Here is a 24,770-nt window from a genome sequence, read left to right as displayed (position 1 = left end):
CGGGAGCGGGGGCGGCCCGGGGAGCGCCTCCCGCCGCGCTCTGCCGGGGCCGCCTTGCGCAAGCGGCCGGGCCGGGGGCGCCACACGTGCGGTGTCGGCCAGCGGAGCGCCCGCTGCCCTTCTTTTGCCTGGAAAGTTAAACTTTCTGGTCGAACTAACGAAGCCACCCCCCAAAAGTAACCCGCCGCCAAACGACCCGGCAAACACACAAGAGAAAGAGAAAAGAAGGAAAGCAGCAGGAACGCTTGCGGTGTTGTTTTTCACTTGGATTTGATGGCCTTTGTATTCACAGAAAATTTAATTTCATTAATAATGAAATAATTGCCTGTCACTGCTTAATGTGAGGTAATTATTATTTATTCTTGATACAATTCTTTAATAGAAAGGTTGGTGGAAGGCAGGTGTCATAAAACGCCTGTTGCTCTGTTAGAGATTGGTCATGCCAGGCCCTTAAACCGTGGGGAGGCTCCTTGGCCGAGCCGTGGGCCAGAGGTTCCCAGATGGATGCCCTAAAAACCATATCTGAGAGTATGCAACAGCTTGTAACAAGCTGTTCTCGAGGTGTAAATTTCCTGGCAAGGTTGAGACTTTATGCAGAAACTGTCAAAGTAATCACATTTCCATTGGAAAAGCGATAAGGACATCCTGAGGAAAGCACCATGGCCAGGCCCTTGCCAAGGACCGGCTGTACAAGCCTGGGGTTAGAGCTGCTCCCTAAAGTTGCTGAATAGGAAATTTTTCAAATCTTGTGAATATTAGTATGGCAGGGAAGCTCCTTGTCTCTAGGTACTAGTCTGAAACCCCTGTATAATGTTGCATAATTCTCTTTAGTGGACATTTGTCATCTGCTGCATTTGTGAAGTCTGTGATAGTCTCCAAATCTTTCTGTATAAAGGCATAGTCACTTCTTACTCATAGAAAAAGGCCTTATTTTGCTGGGTTCCTGGTAATGGCATTAGAAAGGTCTGAGCATGTTAATAGAAGGACAAGATGATCACATCAATACAGGATTCAGCATTTGTGTCCTTCAGCAGAAGATCCAGTTGTAGTAGCTCCATTTGAGTTTAAATTCAATTAAAGGCCATTAATAGCACTTATTAAAAAAGTTTTAAGTGACTGATCCCTGTATTCAGGTACAGAAGATGGGTTGGGATTAGCAGGCAAGGTTGTTTCTCAGAGGATGAAGGACGACTTTCCGGTGCTGGTAAAATTTGTGATCGTGTACATAAAGTGTGATAAAGATGTGTAAGCCTCAAGAAATGGGCCTCATTCTGCACAACCTTGCTAATGTAATTGTTGACCTGAGGAGTATCTTTGAAGAATCAAGTTTATTATGCGGAAATCAAAATACACAGTTGAAGAAGACATCAAAAAGTTATTAAGAATTTTGTCCAAATCTCTGCTGTTTTATGCAGAAATATATGGTGTCACAGGTTCAGTTTCTTCACAGTAGCTCTTACCTTCTAAGGAGAAAAATACCTGTGTAAAGACATGTAGAGCTTTTGTCAAGTATACCTGAAGCCACTGTTTTAATTTAGGAGTTCTCTTTTGTTTCATATGAATGTATCTCATGCTGGTGTCCTTAATTTCAAAAACCAGGATTAAAATTTTTTCATTTGTCTCAAGTGTTCTGTGATTTATTTCCATGCTGGCAAATTTTACATTTACTTTCTTAAATTAATACACACTGCTTTAAGCTTGTTTTTTAAACACCACTTGTTAATCAAACATCAACTTCAAAGATGTTCACTGTAAAATGACTGTTCTTGTTTGGAAGATGTTGCACCAGAAGTCTCACCTTTTCAAGGTTACTTATATTTATACCCTGCTTTCAGCATATGTCTGAGCATAAGTTGCTGTATTTCACCTATTCCACACTTAAGTAATTCATTCTGTTCAATGAAAAGTCAAGCAATATACTATACTATTGTGAAAAACAAATGAAAGAACCAAACAAAATAAAAGAAATGCTTGTGAGGCAGAACACACAAGTAATAATTGTTTTACTTTTTATTTGTTCATAACATTCAATATTTGATATTGCACAATGTTACCTATTAAGTATAGTCCTATTCCCTTAAGTTATTTTCAAAAGACAGAATGAGAAGAAGGAAAAATAAATTCAGACAGGCTTTTGAAATAGACACATCTTTCACAACTGTATATATTCAGTCAGTGGAAAAAATTCTATTTTAGAAGTATATCCATTCCAAAGTAGTGAGAATTTTAGGAATATCTTTCACTTGCCTTTGTAAAATCATATTTATTCTTACATGTCATAATAAGATTGACTTTTAAGACTGACTATGTTACTGCAGTGACTAGAGAATGATTTGTCCTGGAGGGCCCTAAAAGAGGGGTGTGTTGGAATCTCAATGAAGTCACCTGTATTACTGTGCAGACTTTTGAGAACAACTCAGCTGCTTTTTGTACTCTTGGTTGTTCTTCATTCTGTATCTAAAATGTCTTGAACACCTGGTCCAGACGATTGGGCTGGTCCTGATGTGACTGTTTTATTTTTACAATATGTTAAGAGTTTAATCTTTGAATCTGTCTTGCCTGTACTGTGTGCTTGGTTCTTCGTCACCTTCTGCCACAGGCTGTCTCTGCATCTGTGAGAAGGGAAATGGTATTGCTCCTGTTTTGTAACATTTCATTTCTTCTTGGGAGAGCAGTGTAGAATGAAGCCCTGAGTATCTGTCAGAGGAATACATGTAGTTCTTAATTTGGGGGAGAGCAGTCAGATCCCTTTCGTGTTCTGCTTTCCAGTTCACCACAAAGAGCTACTCTTGAAGCAGCAAGGAACACTCCTTTCCCCCAGGCTCGAAAGCAATCCTATCTGGGAAGATCTGCCCTGCTACTTGGCTGAGAGACAGGATTCAAATGGAATTATTCCATATGACATGCCTGATGCCAGCTTCAGATCTGGATTTTTATTTCTTGGTCTTTTTTTTAACCTCAGACTTCCCAAGTTCCTTATAAATCTTGGTTAAATTGAACATTTAATTGGTATCTGAACTATCAGTAGATATGGAGATTTTTATTTTCATTCCTTTAGGTTAATATAGCTAATTTACATTTCCTTTTGGGAAGATTTAAACTGTTCCCAACAGACAGTAGAAAGCAATTGCACTGTTTGCAAAAATATCTGGAAGGTCTTGATGGGAAAAGGGAATTAAGTTACATTTATATGCCAGTACATGAAATCAGAACTCCATGTGACTATTTGCTATTATACTGCTATACTATTAATTAGGCTTATAGGGAAACCCAACGTGAACTTTCAAGCTATCAAGCTTTTTCTAACTCTTCTGCCTTCATTGGATGTTCTTCTTACTTCTGCAGTCTTTCTCTTAAGCTTCATGCTCTAACCCTGGAAGATGTACTACCATCCTTCTGTTTTACATGGCTATGCTGATGCTGCTGCCATGAAACACCTTCCCCCCCTTTTTTTGGTGAGTTACTGAGGGTTGCAGAAATGTGAAGAAAGAAACATTGAGTATTTGTTCTCTCTCTTTCTTAAATCTCCAATGTGCAGCACAAAGCAACCCTCTCAGACCTTGCTAAATGAAATAAAAAAGTGTAAGAATGAATTTATAAAACATCAGCAGTAAACAACTTGTTATTAATGTTAAAAAAAAAAAAAAAAGATTAAAGCAGCCGCTCCTTTTGGCAGAAGGAATGAGCAGGGTGGAAACTAGACATCAAATTGCTGATTCAGAGTTTGATCCCAGATGTGGGAGGATAAATCTTTCTGGAGTTCCTCATAACTCACTGAAATGAGGTAGGCTGGTCCTGCTTGGGAGCAACAAATGGATTAGATCAGCATGGGAGAACAGATAGATAAGGAGAAGTACCTGAATGACTGTGGTTTCAAAGAAGCCAGAGAAAAGAACTGCATTGCAGATTCAGTAATGTATTGAAAAGTAGGAAATTTAATTGGTTTCTGAGGTGTTTCTTTGGACAGTACTCAGTCAGTTGTTGCAAAGGGCATTTTGAAACACAACCTGTGATAGTGTGTTGGAACATGCACTGGGTATGTATTGGTGTTGCTGATACAGATGTTTGGTGTACTATGAGCTCTGACATAGCTTGTAATATCAACTTCCTAAAATCACTGAATTATGTGTTTAGTTTACTTTATGTAAAAGCTCTTTATCTGTCTCTCTAATATAATATTGTCTATCTATTTAATATTTATCTAGCTCTTTAATATTTAATTTTTGGCAATAGTAGTCCCTGAGCCTTTTCAAAATATGTTTAAAGTCTTGGAAAATGCTAGAAAAACTTAGAGCAACTTTACCAGAAGAGTATTTTAGTTAATAACTGTGTGCGTGTCATAGTTACCTAGAAATATTTTCATTGTTTTCTTACTTATTTTCTCTTTGCAGATACATTTCATCTGCTCATGAATGGACTCTTAGAAGACTTTATACAAAATACATGTGAAAATGGAAACTTCATCTTTGCTGTCCTCCTTACATGATGAATGCAGATTAGACAACTATATTGAACCTCATTACAAGGAATGGTACCGAATAGCTATTGATGCTCTGATTGAAGGAGGTTTAGAAGCCTACAAAGAATTTCTTTCCAAGGAGAGATGCTCAGAGTTCTTAGCGGATGAGGAAATTGATTATATTTTGAACAATGTTCACAAACTTCCCCAAAACACAATTTATTCCTCTAACCATGCCATTGATGACACTTCTTCCTCGGGAACCTACTGGCCCATTGAATCAGATGTGGAAGCTCCAAATCTTGACTTAGGGTGGCCCTATCTGATGCCTGGAATTTCTGGTAGCACAAATATTGATCTGCTTTTTCATCCACCACGAGCACAGCCTTACACCATAAAGGAAACTGTTCGGAAGATGATACGAGATGCAAGAAAGGTAAACAAGAAAAATAATATTGGGAAAAACGTGGCAATAATAATAATAATCTAGTTGGTATTTTATTACAAGGGGTTTTTTGTTTTTATTTTTATCCTGGCAGGAAAAAAATATCTGGTCGCTCACAATTCAGTAGGAAAGGTTTTCCCAGACTGAGATCAGTCCTTTGGTGTCACATGCACCAGTGTTATTAATCTGAATTCAGAGGGATCAAGGGTTAATTGGAGGGATTAATTAATACTACCATTATAATGAATAATTACCATTTTACTGTAATGCTGACCAGTGCATGAGAAGTTTTTAGATAATCAGCACACCTTTTCTTTGACCTCAGTTGAATATGCATTGATACAATTCTGTATAACTTTAGGATTTATCCTGATGTTTCTGTCTTGCATCAGAGGGAACATGCACTGATTTGGCATTTGCAGACAGTTATAAGAAAACAACACCTCAGTGTTCATCCAACTCACGTACCTTGGGAGTCTGGTTTTCTGATTTTGGCATGTCCTTCCAGAAATCAAACTCTGAATGAATAAACCAAACTAGACTAAGCAACAAGAAAATAGATCTTACTTGTGTATCTTGCCTTCATTTCTGATTAATGACTAGAAAATTTGGACATTTTTCCAAATGTACCTGTCTCCACTTAGGAACACTTATATCTTGAGTTTCCTACAGCACACCCAGCTTACACCTTAGTGACAGAATGTTGTATGTAGAAACCACTTTTGCTCTCAGTGTGTCAATTTAAAACTTTTAAGTTTTACATTTTTAAAACAATGTCAGTTAAAAAAAATCAGAAAAAGTATTAGCATGCAGATCTGTTTGACACAGGTACATAATACCTCTTTAAAAGGCATGACAATGTTTCAGAAGTATTTCTAGCAATTATGTAAAATTTTCCCCCTGAAATACAGTTGTGTCTTGCATGACTCTACGAGCTTTAAATTGGTAGAATGGGCTCTATCTCACAAACATCTGTAAACACTTCAGTGGCTGAAATATGTTTCTACATGTGTCCTATAGAAACGAACTGAACAGGGCTGGGCAGGGAAGGACTGCGTCTTTTTACAATGTCTCTGCTATATTTAGATAAAGCATATAATTTGTTGCCATAATAGAGTTATCACTAGGTCTTTTATCTTACAGTTTATAATTTAGAATGACTTTGCTCAAGGAAGAGTTCGTTATTTCTCTCCCTCTTTATCCCTTTCTGAGTAAGATAGGATGTTTTCTGTTCTGGTATGTAGTGAGGCCTGACTGTAAATTGCCCAAAATACTCTTTCAACTGCAGCTCCTGACCTACCAATGTATCCACTATAAGGGAAACAACTAAAACACTGTTAACTCTGTTGAGAAAAGTAGTTCAGTTTTGCTTCAAGGTCTTGAAATGTCATGAAATTAGGCCAGTCCTCCTTAGTTGCTCCTTTAATGCAATTGTAGAAAAAATTAAGTGTGCTTCTTGCTTTGCTTTGGAAGGAGGTTGAATGCATAGTATGTTGCTCCCTGGTGTGCTTATATTGCTTCCACTTTATAAAGAGGATGTTTTATATGTGTCACTGTCAAATCTGACAGCTGAAAGGTTTGTTTAGTTGATCAGCACAACCTCAACATCAACAACCACAACACTTTTGATACAATGATATAGATTGGTTGCTTCAGGGACCAGCAATTAAATCTAAGAGACATAGTGTTGTTCAGCCTCTTTTGTCTGCAGATGAATAGAAAAGTTTAAAATATTTTTAAGTAAGGTAAAGTATTTAAATCATGCTTACAGCAGGTAATCCCTTTGTAAACAGCCTAGTGCACTTCTCCTAAGCCACTTAAAAAAATGTAGTTATATTAAACAGGGTTCTTTGTTATGTAGTAGTGGAGATGTGTAGTCTCGAGACTGTTCAAAGGCAAAAGGATAATGCTGCACATGAAAAAGAGAAACCTGTAAAGAATAAATGAGAAAATCATATTCAGCCAACACAGCTCTAAGCAAAATCTGTGGGAATTTCAGAAGACTTCTGTGTGAAAATAAACAGGCTGTTGGAGGTGGGCATGTTCATACCACTTAAATTCAAGCACCAAGCCTGAGTGTCTGAGTTCAGGCATTGATTTCCCTGGGCTACCCTGACAGCTCAGTGTAATAGGAAACCAGCTCCTACAAGGGCAAGGCAGAGAATATTTCTGCACTGGTTCACTCCATGAAGGAACCCATTTGATGTGTATTTATATGTATAAAATATCCCAAAAATTCATGAAGGAGACTGAGCCACTTGAAACCTAGATGCTTTTGAATATTGGGATATATATAAGGATAAGATGACACTATTAGTGGACTTATTCTTGACCTCTTTCATGCTTGATGCATCACAGTGTCACTCCTTAAAATGATTATTATGTATGCTAATTCTGACCTTAAGAAGATGATGTAAACAACATTAAGCAACTTGCTTGCTGACTGATATTTTCCTGACTAAAGAAAATCATTTGTAAGCCCATGCTACACTAGAATAAAACCAGTGACTATAGAGAAGTGTTGTCATGTATTTCTTGAATACTCAAGCAGCATAAAAATTACAGACATCACCTTCATTGTAAAATACAGGTGATATAATAGTGGAATTCTTACAGAAAAGGATCAATACTGTTAAATCCTAGAAAAATGAGCTAACCATTTGAAGAGATGAATCCATGCCCATGATATATGTTTCTGAAGGTTTGTTAGAGCAGGGAAACTGTATTGTACACAGCTTGGCATTACATTGTCACCGATATACTACAGCACTTCTATGGGACAGATGTGATGTTAGCAGAGTGCCTTAGGTAAAACCAAGATGTCAACAAGATGGGCTTACAGTTGGTGTAACTAGACCTCATCTCTAAATGGTACAGCTTGCCAGCCACCCTCCTCTGTCAACATAACCTGTGTTCACACAAGGAGGCTGTTTGGCGTGACTGTGTCAACTGGGGAGACACGAGTCTTTTTCACATGTTGACATAACCATGTGAGGAAAAAGCACTGCAAGGTCTGTCTGACCTTAATGATGGAGACTTTTGTAAACAAGCTGGTAGCCTTATTTCTCTTTCGTTTTGGAGGCTTCTACCTTTAATCATTGGCAGGTTTCCGGCTTCTCTGGGGCTTGAGGTGCTCCTGCAGCCTGACTCACCACGGCTGGGCTGTCTGAACAGCAACTGATAATGTTTAGCAGTTTTTACTGAGAAGATTATTCATCTGGGAAATGATATCAAGATTATTACTCATCTGTGTCAGATTGTAGTGGGTTGATGCTGGTTAACATGAAACTTCCTTCTTTTAGTACACTGTAAGACAGAGACTTCAATAATGAAGTGTTCTCTCCCTCTGTGACTTTTCCTAAGAGTTGCCTCAAAACTATCAGTTATGAGATTGTGCATGTGTGCAAGAAATCTCTTGTACTATTTTCCCAGGTGTGATTGAGAGGGTGAGGCCACAGGGAAAGGACAGGACAGGGCACCAAAGGGACCTTCTGGCAGTGTGTTTTTCTCTTTTACAGCAGCTAAATTTCTCTGTCGACCATGGAGACGTTCCTACACAGTTTTAGAGAGAAGGCACGGTTCAGACTCATATCCAAATAAGGATCTGCTCTTCCTGGAGAGAATTAAAACCTATTTTTTAAAGAACCATGTTGCTTAGACAACCCAAGGGTTACTGGTTTGTAGCACACGCCAGAAAACACTTAAAGACTTTCTGACGTACTTTTGGGATTTATGATGGAATGTATGAGGTAGCACATTATTCAAAAAATATGCAATACTTTTCACTGACTTTATTTTATTCAAATATACTAGCAGTCATAAGCCTGGGTTCATGAAATCAGTGATATTTTAAGAAGTTTTTAAAAATATAACTGCTTAGAAGCTTAAATAAAAATTAGAATGGTTAGTGTATTATAATTTTAGAAGATAAAAAAGGCAGTTGTTTTTGCTGAAATACTCATGATTGGGGCTTTTAATGAAGTTGCAAAACTTGGACCCTTGGGAAATAATTACTTTGTACACTGTGAATCAGTGTAACTTGTTATTAGTCTTGCTGGACACACTGTAGGTAAGCACTGGGTCAAAAAGGTGTTCCTTTGTATTCTTGTGAGAGAGAGTTATGTACAAAATGTAATGTGTGCATTGTTTTCTATAGCAGTGGATGTCGTCAAATAAAAACCAGTTGATTCATTTTACAAATATATAAAAAGGAAAATATTTTCTTTTAGTTTTGTGGGGTGTTTTTATTTTGTTGTGTATTGTTTCAAGCAAGAGTGAAAAGTTTGTATTACAGAAAAAAATTATTCACTATTAATTGGTTATTACTTGGTATTAATTATTATTAATTATTGTTCATTCTTCACTATTATGTACTGTTAATCTCATTTGGTCATGTGTATAATACAGTAATAATAGTCTAGTACTGGCTGCAGTCTAGTATGAAAGAAAATCAAATTCTTACATGCAAATATGAAGAGTAATGTTTCTGTACAGGAGAAAACTTGTAGAATATGGATGTGTTGAGCAATCTTTTATTTCTCTTTCACCAGTACTCTTTGCCAACTATTTTAAATATAATTTGAACACAGACTGGAACAATGATAATGAGTAGTGCTTGTGGCAGTGCTCCTCTTAGCTCACTAATTGCATCGGTTCAAGCAGATGAGAGAGAGGCTGCAACTTTTGGATGTAAAAACCAGAGCAATCTGCTGAATTCAGGGAGAAAGAATAGAAAAATACAGTAGTTGCCCAACTCAGACATTTTCTGTATTATCTTTAAAGTGTTAGATAATCAGCGGATATCATTTTCTAAGATGAGAGTAATGCATAGAAATACTCAGTTTCTGGCTGAAAACATATAAGGCAGCATTTTCTCTGCCAAGATATTTTGCCCCACAAGGATTTCAGCAGGCGCCTTTTGGTTCATCTGCTCTGCAGAAAGGTGAATTCATCATTAACTTCCTCTCAAAGTCTGTTTAAAGACTTCCTGATGGTTGAAAACCAGCATGGCAATCATGTGTATGGTTTCCAGGTGAAACATAGTTTATAGTTTGTGATAGATTTATTTCAGAAAGTGAGATCATGTCCCATTTTTTCTAATTGCACAGAGTACATGCCATGTGTTGGAAGAGGACTCTTCTTGCTCTTGTTGCTACTGTGTGACCCAGTATCAATTTTTGTCATCAGAAAGTAGTGCTGTTCACAACAAGTAATTATTTCAGGCATTTTCTCTGCTTGGATTTGCCTTAGGAGTCCTCACACTGTTTTATTTGCCTGTCCTGTCCCCTTTTCTCCCTGCTGTCCTGCTCCCCCACGTAAGGGTAGTCCCAGAGCAGTCACAGCAGTTCCCTCAGTGCAGGCAGAGAGGGCTGCCATCCATGGGACACATCTGCAAGCAGTTTTATACTCTGGAAAACCTGGGACTTTTGTGAAATCCAATTCTTACATGCTCTAAACATGAAACCCACAATTTTTCCTGGTAGTGCTCCTGTTACGTGGGGAGGATACAAAAGTGAAGAGCAAGCAGAGTGCAGAGCCTGGGGAGTGAGAATCTTTGAGAACATAATTTTTAATTAGTTGTGGTAGTTTTGTATTCACAGGTTTCTGTCATTGCAAGACTTTTGACATCTTCAATACTTGTATTAAAAGATGTAATTAAATAATTTAGAGGTATTGCCATTTTTATGTCAGAACTGTGCTAATGTGTTATCAAAATACCACACCTCCGTCATGAATTTAAAAATAGAATAAGGAAGATTAAAGACCAGATATTGCAGACAGCTGTATTTCTTTATTAATGTCTGTCTCATTCACATACATATGAGAAGTAAGCACACACATATGCTTTGTAGCAATTCCTTTAATTAAAACATTTTCTCTCATTGACATAAATCTCTGTCAGTCAAAACAAAAGTGCCATTAAGAAGTCATTTACGCTTTTTGCACATTCAGTAGATTAAAGTGTTCTTTATCATATTCAGCAATAAGTTTGTACTACATTATGCTGAAGCAGTTACAGATCAAAATATGCTATAAATACATAACTGTTGATTTAAAATAATTTTGCCCAGGCAGAATGCTTTTTTCAGTGCTCCGACTAGTGTACTGGGGTTTTGTCCCTCTCCTTTTCTTGCTTGTCCAAAAAATACTGATAATGTTGAAGTGCTACTTTTGTTCATCTGAATTCCTCTCCCAGAGAGATCTCAATTTTTTCTGGAATTTTTTTTTTTCCCCAGCCAGGAAGCAATCTTGCCTGAAGAACTATAGCTCTAATCACATTCATAAATCCATAAGCCTTTTTTCATCTTTTGCAGTTTTGCAAGAGCTTTTGAACTCAGCTTTCCAGCACAGCCAGTGATCCTCTGAGGGGGACACATTTAGGGTCATTTTGAACATTGAATTTATTATATATCAGAATTTGGAAACTAAAATGTTATATTATCTGTGGTAGAATTTTAAACGAGCATAGCTTTGTGTGCAGATACCTGCAGTACTGAAGCAGTATTTGTGTAACACAGTGTGATAGAATCTACATAGAAAGCTGAAAAGTGCTGACAAAACAACAAAATTTCCCATTCTTCTGTTTGGAAGGAGTGGGATTGCATGCCAGTGAATTCCATGTATTGTTTCCTCATAGATCAGATCTGAGTAGAAGTATCTACTTCACTTGTAACTATTTCAGAGCAACTTGCTTAATGCTGCATTATTTTCCTTGAGGAATATTGCAAGTATTCCAGCCCAGATGATAGAGGAGTCAAAGTACACTTTATTATTTACCTCTCCAAATGTAGTGCAGACCTTGCCCTAGATAGCTGTGTTGTCATGCCTTCTGTTTTAGCCTGTTGATAAACTATCTATATCCATTTTCTATATCTATAACCATTTTCTAATAAGAATACAATAAAATTGCAAGAGAAGCTAAAGTCCACATTTTCAGAAATGCTGTCAACATGCCTGAGACCTCAGAGGGCTTTTGCTCTCTAAAACCCTGCTGTAATTTACCTTTGGTTGGAAGGAAGCTTTGGCATCACAGCCATAACAGGGTGTAACTGGGGCTGACCCTGCCACTTCACCGTAGGATCTGCAGACATCCATAAAATGACTCACCTCAATAGACCTGTTCAAAATAAATAACTGCAAGATCTGGCCATTGCTTGCTTGATCAACAGTTAATAATTTTTCAGTATACAATCCACTGATCAGCAAGCCAGCTGAATTTATAGTAGTGTTATTTGCATTATAAATACAGAATTATAAGCAATCAAATGATCTATCTCTGCTTTCCTTGCCCACGTTTGTCGTCTTTTCCCATATTTTAGGTGTTTGTTTTCTGAATCAGTGAATATTGTTATGTTTCACTGTGTGTCTGTATATTATACACATTTCTGCTGTTGTGGTCACCCTGATTAGTGCCAGCCAGTACAGACATACCGCTACTACAATATAAACAGTAGATTCAGAATTTGTATGCTCTCCTTTATCCTTAGCCAGCAAAGAGCATAACCAAAGTGTGTGTGGTTCCGTAAATGAGACTACTGAGACACACTGAGCATTAAATGAATATAAATCACTTTTTTTTTTAAAGATACAGTAATAAACCAAAAGTGTGAGAATATTACACATTAACAAACAGTACTCAAAGCAAGTAGGGGCCTTTTTTTTTTATTTTCTGACCTCTGTGGTTTTAGGTTTTGATAAAAATTACAGTTGTGCATTTGTAATTATGCAGACTTATTTCTGATGAACATCAGTACTTCCCTGATAAAAGTTGCAAACTGCAGCTGTGTAATGGTTACTTTTCAAATATATTTGTAAAAGCATGAAGCATTTCCTAGCTTCAGATAAGAAGGGTGTGACGTATGCAGGGTGTTCTCATACCTTATCTAGAAGTGGGTTATCTTAACCAGTTCTGTCTTTTTGGTCTGGAGTGCTTGTGCTGCGTGCCCAGAAGATCTGTGGTGTGAGGGAACAGAACAGATTCCTCAAAACCAGGGTCCATGGTGACCCCTGCTTTCCCCAGCAAGGAGGATGGGCATGTATCTGCTTTCAGAAAGCTTCTTGGTATGAATTTTATCCAGGCATTTTTGCTAGCTGCAGCACCAGATCTCCTCAGGCCCTTTTCCTTCTGCCAGTGATCCTGCTGTCAGAGACGAAGCTGAGTGATAGGATAATATGAGAAGTTATGTGCCGTATCTCTAAGAGATGAAAAGAAAACTTGGAGATCTGCATCATTCACTAGCAATCAAGCTTGAACAGTAGCACAGGATTGTGTGTTCAGGTAGCCAAATAGGTGTGCCTTCAGTTCAAACAGCAGATACAACATCTCAGCCCTATTTTCATGCTGTTTCCTGGAGCTGCAGGCACTCTTTCCTAGGAAGGCTGCACTTCAGCTCAATAAATTCCCTTTATGGTTTAAGCACTAGGTGAAGCACTAAGACATCACCTTTGAATTCAGGTGAATCTGAGTGGCATCAGTCCACAGAAGGCATTTTAGTTGGTGTTTTTCTTTAGGCTTTTGATGCTTGATAAGGAGGAAATAATATGGAGGATGAGATGAAATAACCAACACAGAAAAAAATTATGATTCCCAGTGGGACCTTTCTCAAGAAATGCCCACTAAAGGACTAAGCTCTCCTTAAGCTGTGCAGAACTCCCTGTTAGTGAGCTGTGCCTTCTGATTAGAGGCATCAGAGACAGCAAACAGAAGTTGCAGTGTCAGGCCAGCAGCACTGATTTGTTTCAAATGCCAGAGAGATGCTGCTTGTCAAAGCAACTAGGTCTCCATCCAGCATGACAGAGCACAGTAATATCTGAAGCTGTCTGCTGTTCTGATAATTTCCTGTCACTGACTAATGGTGGATTAGCACAGGCATGCAATAATTGCCTGGAAAGTCACTCTTAAGGGCGTGGGTTTTTTTTTTTTTAAATAACAGCCAGGCCTGTGTGGCTGCAGAGAATGTGTTTGATAGAGATCAGTAACCTTTGTTTGCTGAGGATGGGCCTAAAAATACAGCCATTTACAAGTGTAACTTTTACAGCAGTATGTACTCTAACAATTCTACAGAAAGTTGTTTTAAAACATAACAAAAACGATGTTATTTTGCTCAAAAGATATACTTTTGAAATGAGAAGACTAAGTATAGATATGAAACCAGGAACTATGACTGATTCTTCTATTGGTTTATTTATTTGCTATCACCCTATTTCATGTTTTAGCATAACATCAGCACCAGTAATATCACTGTATTTTATAATGGATTTTATGATGCACAAAATTATTGCAGTAATATCATCATCTATTCTGTTAATGAATTCTAGATTAATGAATATTAGTAAGCCACTTGTGCCAGAAATCTCATTAGTCAGAGGATTTGATTTCTTATGCATAAGTTTAATGATGAAAGTTCAGTCCAGATCTGAAATGCCATATGATATTGCAATCACTCATTACAGGATTTCTGTCCCAAGTGAAGGCCCTGTTTTTCATCTTGAAGTTAGAGGAGTTAAACAGTGTCTTTGCAATGAGTTCTTGAGATCTCAGGAAGCTCTTTCTGTGTGCATGCCAGAGCCTTTCAAAGCCAGAGCTCCAGGTGCTTTTTGGAGAAAGGAGAGCAAAGGAAGGAAAAGATGTGCTGTTCTTGGGTGTTGGGTAAGAGGCATGTCAGAGGAGCAGAGATCTGCCAGTCCTTCCAGTTGATTCTTTTTAGAAATCAGTGCAGCAACTAAACACTGTTTCGACTTTCTGAGGGACCATAACACTCTGGAGCCTGCACCCAGGGTGAAAATGCTGGCAGCTTGAGGTTACTGGAGTCTTGGAGCATCATGTGGAAGGGGACAGCTTAAGACATACACAGATGGACCAGTGTTTGAATCAGCTGGGCTCCACTCTGTGGTGGTGAGCATTGATCAGAAGTAATTCCTGAGAATCTGTATCAAAGGGGTGGGAGTAAGGCACAAAAGTTATGCATACTGAAGTGTATGTATGAAGTATTGTACTGATTATACTTACATACCTGACAGGAAACCATCCTACATACATTTTTGGTCATAGTTTCTCTTTCCTTTCCTGCCATCTTTGCCCCCTCTCCAGCTCTGTCCCTTGGACAGCCCCACCTCCTCTGTCCTTTCTCCTTTCACTGTGCACCTCAGACAGAGGTGGACATTTGCTGCCTGCTTGAGACACTTGTGGCATCTTTCTGGAAAGCAATTCCAGGTGGGATATCTGGAAATAATATCTCCCTCTTTGGTCAGTAAAGAAATGTGGCTGCCCTGGAGGGTGCCAGTCAGCATAGCTGGAGACAGTGCTTGCAGTACGGTGTTTGTGTCAGCTCCCCATCCTTTGTCACTACCAGTAAGGACTTGTGAAGCACCAACGTGGTGTTAGAAACACAGCAATGCTTTTGAATTGCTTGTCTCATCAATTTTATTGCCAGGTTTCTGATTTTTATTTTAAATTGCATCTCTGATATTAAGTAATAGGAAGGTATATTTTCTGAACAGGACTACCTTACTGATGTTTTTGGCAAAAATTACAAAGATTGAACAATTTTGTATCAGAAATTACAGTAGGCTACTTAATTATAACCGTGACTTGTATACACAATTTCTTTTCATCTTCTTTTATCAAACAGTACATCTAATAAAATTTGACAAGAATTTTTTTGGGGAATATTTAGTAAAGGGCAGAGCGACAAAAAATAATATCTGCTCAATGAAGACACTATTTTTTTTTCTTCAAGCAAAATTAGATCTGTAATTCTGGGAGGATTTAAACACTGTAATTTGTGTACATGAGAGGTTCTATTATTTTGACATGCATATGTTTGCAGGATTGATGCCTAGGGATATGGCCATATATCATTAAGGATCTGATTTTGAAGGTTTAATTAATTTCTTTCTCTTAAATCATGCCACAGTACATTTGTAGTCCAAAATGAGCTGCATCTTCAGGTGATTGCTTCCACTGTGAGCACCTGAAAAAGAATAACATGTGTCCAAGCAGACTGCTCTAATTCTTTTATTCTAAATGAAAACTGTGTTGAATAGCTGAATATCTGAAAGCCAAGCAAAGCCATGAAGCCAGTGGAATGTTTTCCTTTCCCCAGATGCTATTCCATCCCTGTACTGATCCCTGCATTCAGGCTCAGGTCCCACAGAAATGGGGTGGGTACACGTATTAATGTTATAGAAGATAGGCTGGTCTCTTCAAAAGAAATACAGAAGTGAGACTTAATTTATCATGTTGATACATTAAGAGCACAAAGAGGTTTTGCCAATACAGAATTTCAATCAAAGAACATTTTATTCTATAGTTTCCTATAAATAGCTTCAACCAAAATGATTAAGTCCTCAGGTAACAAACCTTAACAGTCTATACAGGGGATACAGGCTTTATTCTGCCACATTACACGTTTACTGAGCTTCTGTACACTGCAAGGAAAATTCCATGGAAAAGTTTCTCAATTTGTACTCTTAAGTACAAATGGAGGCTTTAAAAGTGATTGCAAAATGTATTGCAAAAAGCACACGTGCACTTTTCCATGTATGCTGGCCTGCAAGTAACAAAAACGAAAGAAAAACCAGTAAGAAGCGAACATATGGAATTTAGTTATTGTAATAGAACTGTCCAAAATAGTTTATGGATTTTTTTTTAAATGCTCCAAATTCTTAAATTAAAACAAAACAGTTACCTTGAGAAATAGACAATTATGATATGTTGATAGAGAATGGTGTTTGAATTTTCTTAGTGGTGTTTAAAAAATTCTAGGGATCAGAATTTCATAGTCTGCTAAATTCTGTGCAGAGACCTTGCTCATACTGTCTGAGAGGTTATTTGCTAAATTTAATTATATAAAGTAGTCCTTTGAGTAAAGGACTACTAAAGTAAAAGAAGAAAACAGTTTAATGTGTTACTGTCTAGTTCATAACCCAGCCATCTATTTTTAAGGTAGTAGACTGCACATAACAAAACCAGAAATAATTTGAAAAGGGAAAATATCTAATTTCTGAAATATTTAATAACAGTATTTTAATGCAGGAACTGAAGTTACAAAGCTACGTACTCTATCTGAAAGTCTCATTAGAAGATAATCCTTGTCAGACTTTTTTCCATAGAATGTAATTAGGTTGAAAATACCACAAAAAGCAAGGTGTTTAAAGATTTGGGGGGATTTCCAGCTGAGCACATTTGTTGAAACATTTTAGGAGTACATTTATAGTTACCTGTTGTGGAAATATGATACTGAATGAGAAACTGTGATTGTGGAAATATGATACTGAATGAAAAGCTGTGGCATTTTAATGCCAAATACAGAAATCTTTCTGACCCTATTTCAAAGAAGTAACAGTGGCATTTTAGGCTGCCTTTCATTTCACACTGATGTTCACACAGACTTTCTAGTTTTAAAAACTCAAACGGAATTTAGAGCTGCTTTTTGTCATACAGTGTGTGTGAGGATTCATAATATATATATAGTGCATGCAAAAATAAACAGATATGGGTTTAAGCATAATTTTTCCTTACTCAGTAGATCTAAATCTGTGCAGTCTCTTTGATCAGTCTTGGCTGAATCTGTGTAAAGAATCTAAAATTTTCCGTAAAGAAAAGAAATACCTGATATGGTACAAAAAAGCTTCTTGACAATGCCTATTGGAGGCATTGCTGTCCTAGCAGTGGAGAGCTTTCTGAAAATTATGCTAAATATACTTCAGTTGGAGATTATGAAAGAAATCACTTTGGCTAGAATTTAAGCTACTTCTCTAATGAGGAGAAAATTGGAAATAAAGAAAACATTGTAACATAAACGTTAAAAATAATCCAGTACTTTACTTTTTTTTTTCTAATTTAGTGATTTCCACTGACTGTCCTAAATTACAGTAAAAATACACTGGTTTGTATTTTTTCTTTTTCAACAGCCATGAATAAAACAATTCCAGTGTAAGTAATAAGCATTGAACTATTATGGATTTTGTTTTTAAATTGCTGATCTGTGTCTCTGAATTGGATTTTGGCCTGAAACAGTAAAAATGCAAAGCATCCTATTTTAATCCATTTTATGCTTATAAAATATATAAATGCAATAAGAGAAATCTCTTTACCTGTTGAAAAAAAAAGTAAGAACTGACATTATATATTTTTAAATAATCTGTATTAACAGGTTACAAAATATTAATATAATAAATACACACGTGCACACACACACACACACACACACACACTGTAATTTAATTGAAAAACTGCTGTCAGCAGTTTTTCTGAAATGCAAAACACCTCTGAACATGATGTATGCCAAAAATCTTTCATTGTAATTATGAACATAGTTAACTAAATTAATGCATTATGAAAATTGAGAATGGTATTTCACTTTGGACAGTTTAATTAATTTCAGAGTCATGGTTGGCTCTTGAAGGTCAACAGGTTGTCCAGGAAGGATTTTCATGGTAATAAACTGTACACTCCTTTTTCCTTCCATTCTCAAATTTGTTCAAAGCCACAAAACTGAGAAAATCCCAATTTAAATGTTTCATTTGTTTTCGAGTTGTAAAATATTCCTGGATGTTTCGCAGAATCTGCAGTTTTTGCTTCCTTGGTGTTTTTTAGGCATGCTTTGCTGGTCTCTGTGCCTGGGAATTTGAACTGAGTGGCTCTTTGCATTGTAATTCCTATACTCCAGGTTCATTCTCCTCAAAATCCCAGTGGCAGGCCTGTAATTTTGAACTCAATTCATAGAGATGATTTTCCCTCAAGACTAGCAGTTATTCCTGGTATTTTACTGAATGCTGTTTTTTCATATAAAGCAGTCTTCTGTACTTCTTGATTATATACCACTGCTTTTACTGTGCTCATGTGTCCTCTTCATGAGCCTTGTCATTGCTTTCCTTTTCAGATATGATTTTCTAAGTGATTTTACTGGGAGTTGTTTTAAGAAAGCTGGGTAAACGTGAGCCTGTGATCAGTGTTTGTAGCCTTTGAAAAGTCGTAGTTTGTTTGGGCTCTCCTTGTTCATCTTTGCAGCCATTTCTGGACTGTGAAATCAGCAGAGGCTGATGAAACTGAGAGATTCACAGGTTTTGATGTCAGAAGGGACTGTAATGATAATGACATCTGACCCCCTGCACAACACAAGTCTGACAGTGTTGCATCCTCAAAGAGCTGATAATAAGAATAAATCTGACCTTAAAACAGGTGGGTGCTAGTCTTACCGTCAACACTTCTGGGTAACTAATTCATAATTGCCCAGGAGATAAGGTTTTTTTTTGGACAATCACTTTTCTCTAAATGATGGAATTTGCTTGAGCAAACCCAGGTTGCAAACGCAGACCAAGCCTGCTTGAGCTTTCTGCTTGTGTATCTCATCACTCAACATGACAGCCAGCCAGAGGAGAAGGTGCAGAGAATTCTAAATGCAGGACTGGAGGGTGAGGCTCAGCTCGGGCTGATCTGTAGCTGCAGGAGTTGCTTTCATGGGGACCTTGGGATGCTCAGCCTCCCCACAGTGCCTGGCTGTTGGCCTCTGAGAAGCTGCTCACACAGCAGGGATCAGTGCACAAGGGCACTCAGGAGGAGCAGAGTGTCCTCAACTCCTTGGAGCATCACCTTAGCGTGACCAGACTGTTCCCAGTGGCAGAGCTCATTAGCAATGGGCTGACTCAGGTGTCCCTGCACAGGACAGCAGCGTGACACGCACACACACACACCCTGTTCAGTTTCCCAGATAAAAATAGCTGCAATATGTTATTCCTGCATTTATGGAATGGCTTGCACCTTGCAGAGGAGAAAAGCTTTCTGTGTGCATTTAAGTGTTAAGAGGAATTAAAAAAGATGCTTAGTTTTTCTGGTAATTCTTCTGGAGTCTTTTACAACAAAGTAGTAGAAAAAGATTTCAGTAAGTTTCTGGTTTTTTAGTTGCTCCAGGGATGATTCGGGAGGTTGTAAATAACATTACGCTATTAAAAATATATTCCTATGCTAATATCTTCTTGAACTGGATAAAATGGGAGTGATTTATGTGTTTTTCTAGTTCACTGCATTTGTCTCAATTCAAAGGTCTTTTACATCCTTTAAAAAATATGGGGGTTTTTGTATGTTTTCATTTTTGCTGAATATAAAAAAATTATGATTAAATGCAATGGTCTAGGACTTGGAAGACTTGTATACAAATTCCTTGTAGAACACAGACTCCTCAGTTATAAATATGAATATAATCTCAGAGTGATTTGTGGAGACATAGATAGTTTGGCATACCTTGTGCTTGGGGTAGGGAACAGTTACAAGGGTTTTTGCTGAAATCTACCTTTTTCAGGTGCTTCCAATGGTTTAAAACTTTATATTTTGCATTAATCTTTTGTGTATTTGTTTTGTCCATGAGATTGTTTCCTTTAGAGCATTCGAGCAGAAATATTTCAGTGATATCCACATATGAAACAGAGTTGTTTGCTTCCCCATTATCTGCCCATCTTCTGATGTTACTTTTTTTCAAAATGTCCCTATGTGCATGAGAAACAAGAGAATAACTTTTTTGTTGTTCACTTGAAATAGTGTTTCTAATTTAGGTTGCATTTCAGCAAATGCTCAGTCACCAACACAAGTGTGTTGAAAGTCTTACCTTTGCATACCTTGTTTCATTGCAAAAATTGTTCCTGTGTTAGTGAAAATTATGTATATTTCACGTCTAATATTGAATAGAGATTGGAGTATCTTTTAATTACGAACTGCTAGTCACAGGAAACCAAAAATTATAACAGACTCACTGAAAAATTCCTTCCTGACAGCTGTACTTCTTGAGTGAGTGCACACTGTACCAATATCTGAAAACAGATTCAGAATTACAGTGAGACACTCTGAAGAGCAGGAAAAGGTGTACACCTTTTTAAGTGAGAAAGAAAAAAGGATAAAAACTGTCCTGTTCCTACATTTGGAATGATTGTTCTATTTTTCTTTTGTCAATACAGTGCTGTTTTGAAACTTTTTATCGAAAGGAAATAGGCAAATAATAAAATGGGTTTTTTCAGTCAGTGTGTGTGCACATGTGTGCATGGAAAATGTGCACTGTGCTACAGAAAATGTGGATTCCATGCATGCACACAGGCACAGGGAGCAAAGCAGTCTGGGATGGGAAGAGGCTTTCTTGGAGTAGGCAGGTTACTCAAGGAAACATGTTTCCTGAGACCTGAGAGGTACTTTGTAATAACAAATATTTATTTGAAAGGCACTACTTTGCATTGAAAAACAACACTTGGCAAAGTGTTCTTGGAATAAAATGTTCACCTCTCCTCCACAGATGTATATTGCATGTTCTCACCTCCATCCTTACTTCAAACAACTGAAGTTATCTCATATAAATATATGAGTTAACTCATATAAATATAGCTATTAGCATGCTTGGCACATTTTCCAGCAGAGCCAATTTGCCAATAGAATGTGGCTTACTGTAAATCCATGGGTGGTTTAGTCAGTGGTGTTTCTGCTTTCACTCCTTATTATTAGAAGTTTCCACTTTTGATGGCAAAATAAGTGAATTTTCCTCTCTGCCCCTCATATTTCCTAACATATATACCCTTGAGGTAGACAGATATTCAACACAGGAATGTTTTGTGGCTACAGAGGATTCATGGGCACAAATAGGCAGCAAATCTTGCAAAGAAAGGTGCTGAAGAGCTGCAGTAGGTACCCCTGAGACTGATTTTCTTCTTCCTCCATTCTTAAATTGAGGTGTCTGCTGTGATGTTTTGGAGAATACCACCTTGCTCTAGCAGGAGTTTTGCATTTCTTGCTGATGTTCCGCAGCCTTCCTGATTAGATCTCTGATTATCACTACCCAAATGGAGGTTAGGGGTGTGTGTGTGTGTGTGAACTGGCATGCAATGCACAGTAGGAGGAATATTTTGTAGAAAGGGGAATGCTCTCACACACATGAAGCTGTACATTGGAAGACTTGTCATAACATGTTTCTCTGTTTCTTAAAGAACCCTATTAACTTGCCATTAACTTGGTCACTAGCTCAATTGAGTATAAAGGGTTCAGTTACTTGCACAGTGATAATCATTTATTTGAATAATTGTTCATTTTAATGATTCTTGAATGAGTGCTTCATTATGCATCCTATCCTTGTGAGAATGAGAAAAATGAGAGGAGCAGACCATGGTTCCCATGTGTGGCTGAGGCAGATGGAATCTGGGTCGTGGAGGGAAGTCTTGCAGCCTGGCTGTGTGTCTGCTCCTTTCCAGATGTGTCCTGGAAGTGGCCTAGGGCTCTGATTTCAGAAAACGTTATGAATACACTTAATAAACTTGTAACCATCAAAAATAAACTTTTACATTTAATTGGAAAGAGTAGTAGATAGCAAAGATGGAGTATTAAAAATACCTAACCAGACTTTTATCAAAAGGATCAAATAATCCTTCCTCTGATTTTTCATAATTGTAGTATCAATTTGCAAGTGATGAATTAATGGGGTCTTATGGAAGAGCTGTGCAGATCAGTGAAAGCTGATGCTAACTGCATTTTCAAAATAATAATGTCACCAAGATAATTGTAAAGCTGTATTGCTTCTTCCTTGACAGAGATGGTTATTCAAAAGTCAGCTCACACAGAGGCAAAAGATCAGTTGAGCAGAAACCTGGCAGAAACAAATAAGAAAGAAATTTTTCTTTAAAATTTTTCCACTTGTGTCTTTTAATTCCGTTTATTATCCCTTGACTTGCAACTCCCTCAAATACTTCACTACCTGTACAGGATTAACACTCAAACAAGAATTGTCAGGTTTCACTTAAAAAGCTTTTAAAGGATTTAAAAAATTAAATAATTTTTAATAAATACAGTATTTTTAAAGTTTAAAATTGGTACTGAAATTATAACTCTTTGATTAAAAAATTATTTTAAATATTTTACTGTTGTATTTTTTAAGTGCTGCATTTGATCAGAAATTAAATTCTGCTTAGTACCTTGTTTAGTTCCAATTCACAATTCACTCCACTGGGGCTACAAGAATTGTAGCATTACTTATCTTCTTCATTTCAGTTTGCTTCACGGGAGGTTTGAGCAGGGTTTCTATAATTGCTTCCCTACTATTTCAGACGTCTTGCTCCATATGTTATTGTGCATAAAAATTTAAATCTGTTTTCTTCCTGAAAAGCTGCACATAATTACTTATTAACAAGACTAATCTTTTCTTATCTTTAGGACATTCTGCCGATGCTTTCAGACTAGTCTGCAATTATTTTTTTCCTTTTTCATTTAATCTATAATAAATAACCTGGCATGCCAGGGTAATGGATTTCACCTGAGGACCTGAACATGATTTGCAGACAACAATTAATTAATTAGTTTCAAAACCTGTCTTAAATAGGTGAAATTGAAATGCAGTCTGCCAGCACACAGTCATTAGCAATATGTTGCACAAGTAGCTGTGGCTGCTCTATGAGCAGGTGGTGTAATCTGCTTCTCTTGAGTATCAGGGAAGGTTCCTGCTCAATTGGCAGCATGTTTAAAAAAGTAAATAGTTTAAATCAACTGATTAGGTTGTTTACTGGCATTCAGATGTAACTGTGTGCCATATGGACTTATGCAGGCTTACCTTATGTCTATGATATATGTTTCAGAATAGAGATCTGACATACTTGCTGTTGCATTTTTTGCAACATAAATGTTACTACAGGTGTTGTCCAGTCATTCTATTTTTACTTATAAATGCATTTTACTATGTCATGTAGCTAAACTGGAAAAATTTTGAAGGTGAACAGAGAATCTGGCAGAGGTAAACCTTGCAGGAAATTTTCATTATTCATCCTCTCTTATTTATACCAGAGGATCACTGGCTTTCCTTTATACTGACCCATTACTGACCTGTGACCAGTAATTTTAAACAGCCTGCATTCTGTATTTTTGTGGTTTATTCTAACCATATTACTGCTTGAGTTCACCTCCTTAAACATATTTAAGTACATCTATAGAACTTGAAATTAGTAGCATTGAAGCAAGGAATCAGGAAGGAAGCAAGGAAGCAGGAATCAGACCTTTGTTGTGAATATTGTAAGGGTATAGTCATAAAATGTAGAATAAAAAGGGGAGTATTTTTAAGCTTGTATAAAATGCATAGGAGCCCATTTTAAGCCCACATTCAGTATCCAATATCAGTTTCTTTTCAGTCTCAAACTTAAATCCATTTGGAGTTACTCCATTGAAAGAGGGAAGAAGGGACAGGAAAGGAAAAGAAAGAATTAAGGGAGTGAAGTGGAAGGGGGGAGGTCGAGGGAAGAGGGTAGTAAGGTGAGGCAGTCACAGAAGGAAGGGGGAACAGAAATAGGCCATAATAATTGTGAATTATACTGGGTTTGCTTCCCCTTTTATGACAACTGTATGAAAATCTTTAATATCATTGAGCCTTACAGGCTGCTAGAAATACATGCAATCAAAATGTTTTCATTGGACAACTAGTTTATACATCTGGCCAATAACCAGTCCTTAAGTGTGTATACCTCGTGTCTTTTACTGACTCCTCTCAATCACATGGATGTAGCTGAATACAAAAGCTGTATTTTGAAAATGGATGAAATAAGCAATATTTGAAAAGGTGTTTTCCCATTTACCGTTCCCTAAATATGTGATTAGCCTTCATTTCTGTATTAATTGACTCTTTTGTTGGTTTTCCTTTCAGAAGTCAGGCTGAGCAATCAGCTTGGGGTCATCAAGCTGTTTCTTGAATTGTGGCCATAAGCATTATTTCCCTGATACTCAAATGTTTAATTAAAAAGGACCAACAGCAAAATTATTTTGCTGTCTTGCATGTGATCCATCCAGGTCTGCTAATTGCAGCTGCAACAAATATTACTCTATTGCAGTAGACTGTAATGCTCCTTCTTAACCTA

The 24,770-nt window shown here is 37.3% G+C and overlaps 1 protein-coding gene across 1 annotated transcript in view; it reads left to right on the top strand.

Moving 5' to 3' along the window:
- The first annotated feature begins 4,451 nt into the window (after positions 1 to 4,451).
- The window catches only part of FAM83B (family with sequence similarity 83 member B), a 44,493-nt gene continuing 24,174 nt past the window's right edge, over positions 4,452 to 24,770 (top strand). The window contains exon 1 of the mRNA XM_054630557.2: positions 4,452 to 4,895. Within this exon, the coding sequence (XP_054486532.2) occupies positions 4,452 to 4,895 (444 nt within the window). The remainder of the gene's footprint in view (positions 4,896 to 24,770) is intronic.

This window comes from Agelaius phoeniceus, chromosome 3, assembly GCF_051311805.1.
Source record: "Agelaius phoeniceus isolate bAgePho1 chromosome 3, bAgePho1.hap1, whole genome shotgun sequence".
Taxonomy (NCBI): Eukaryota; Metazoa; Chordata; class Aves; order Passeriformes; family Icteridae; genus Agelaius; species Agelaius phoeniceus.
The sequence above is the reverse complement of the archived record's forward strand: the minus strand, read 5'-3'. Positions and strand labels throughout refer to the sequence as shown.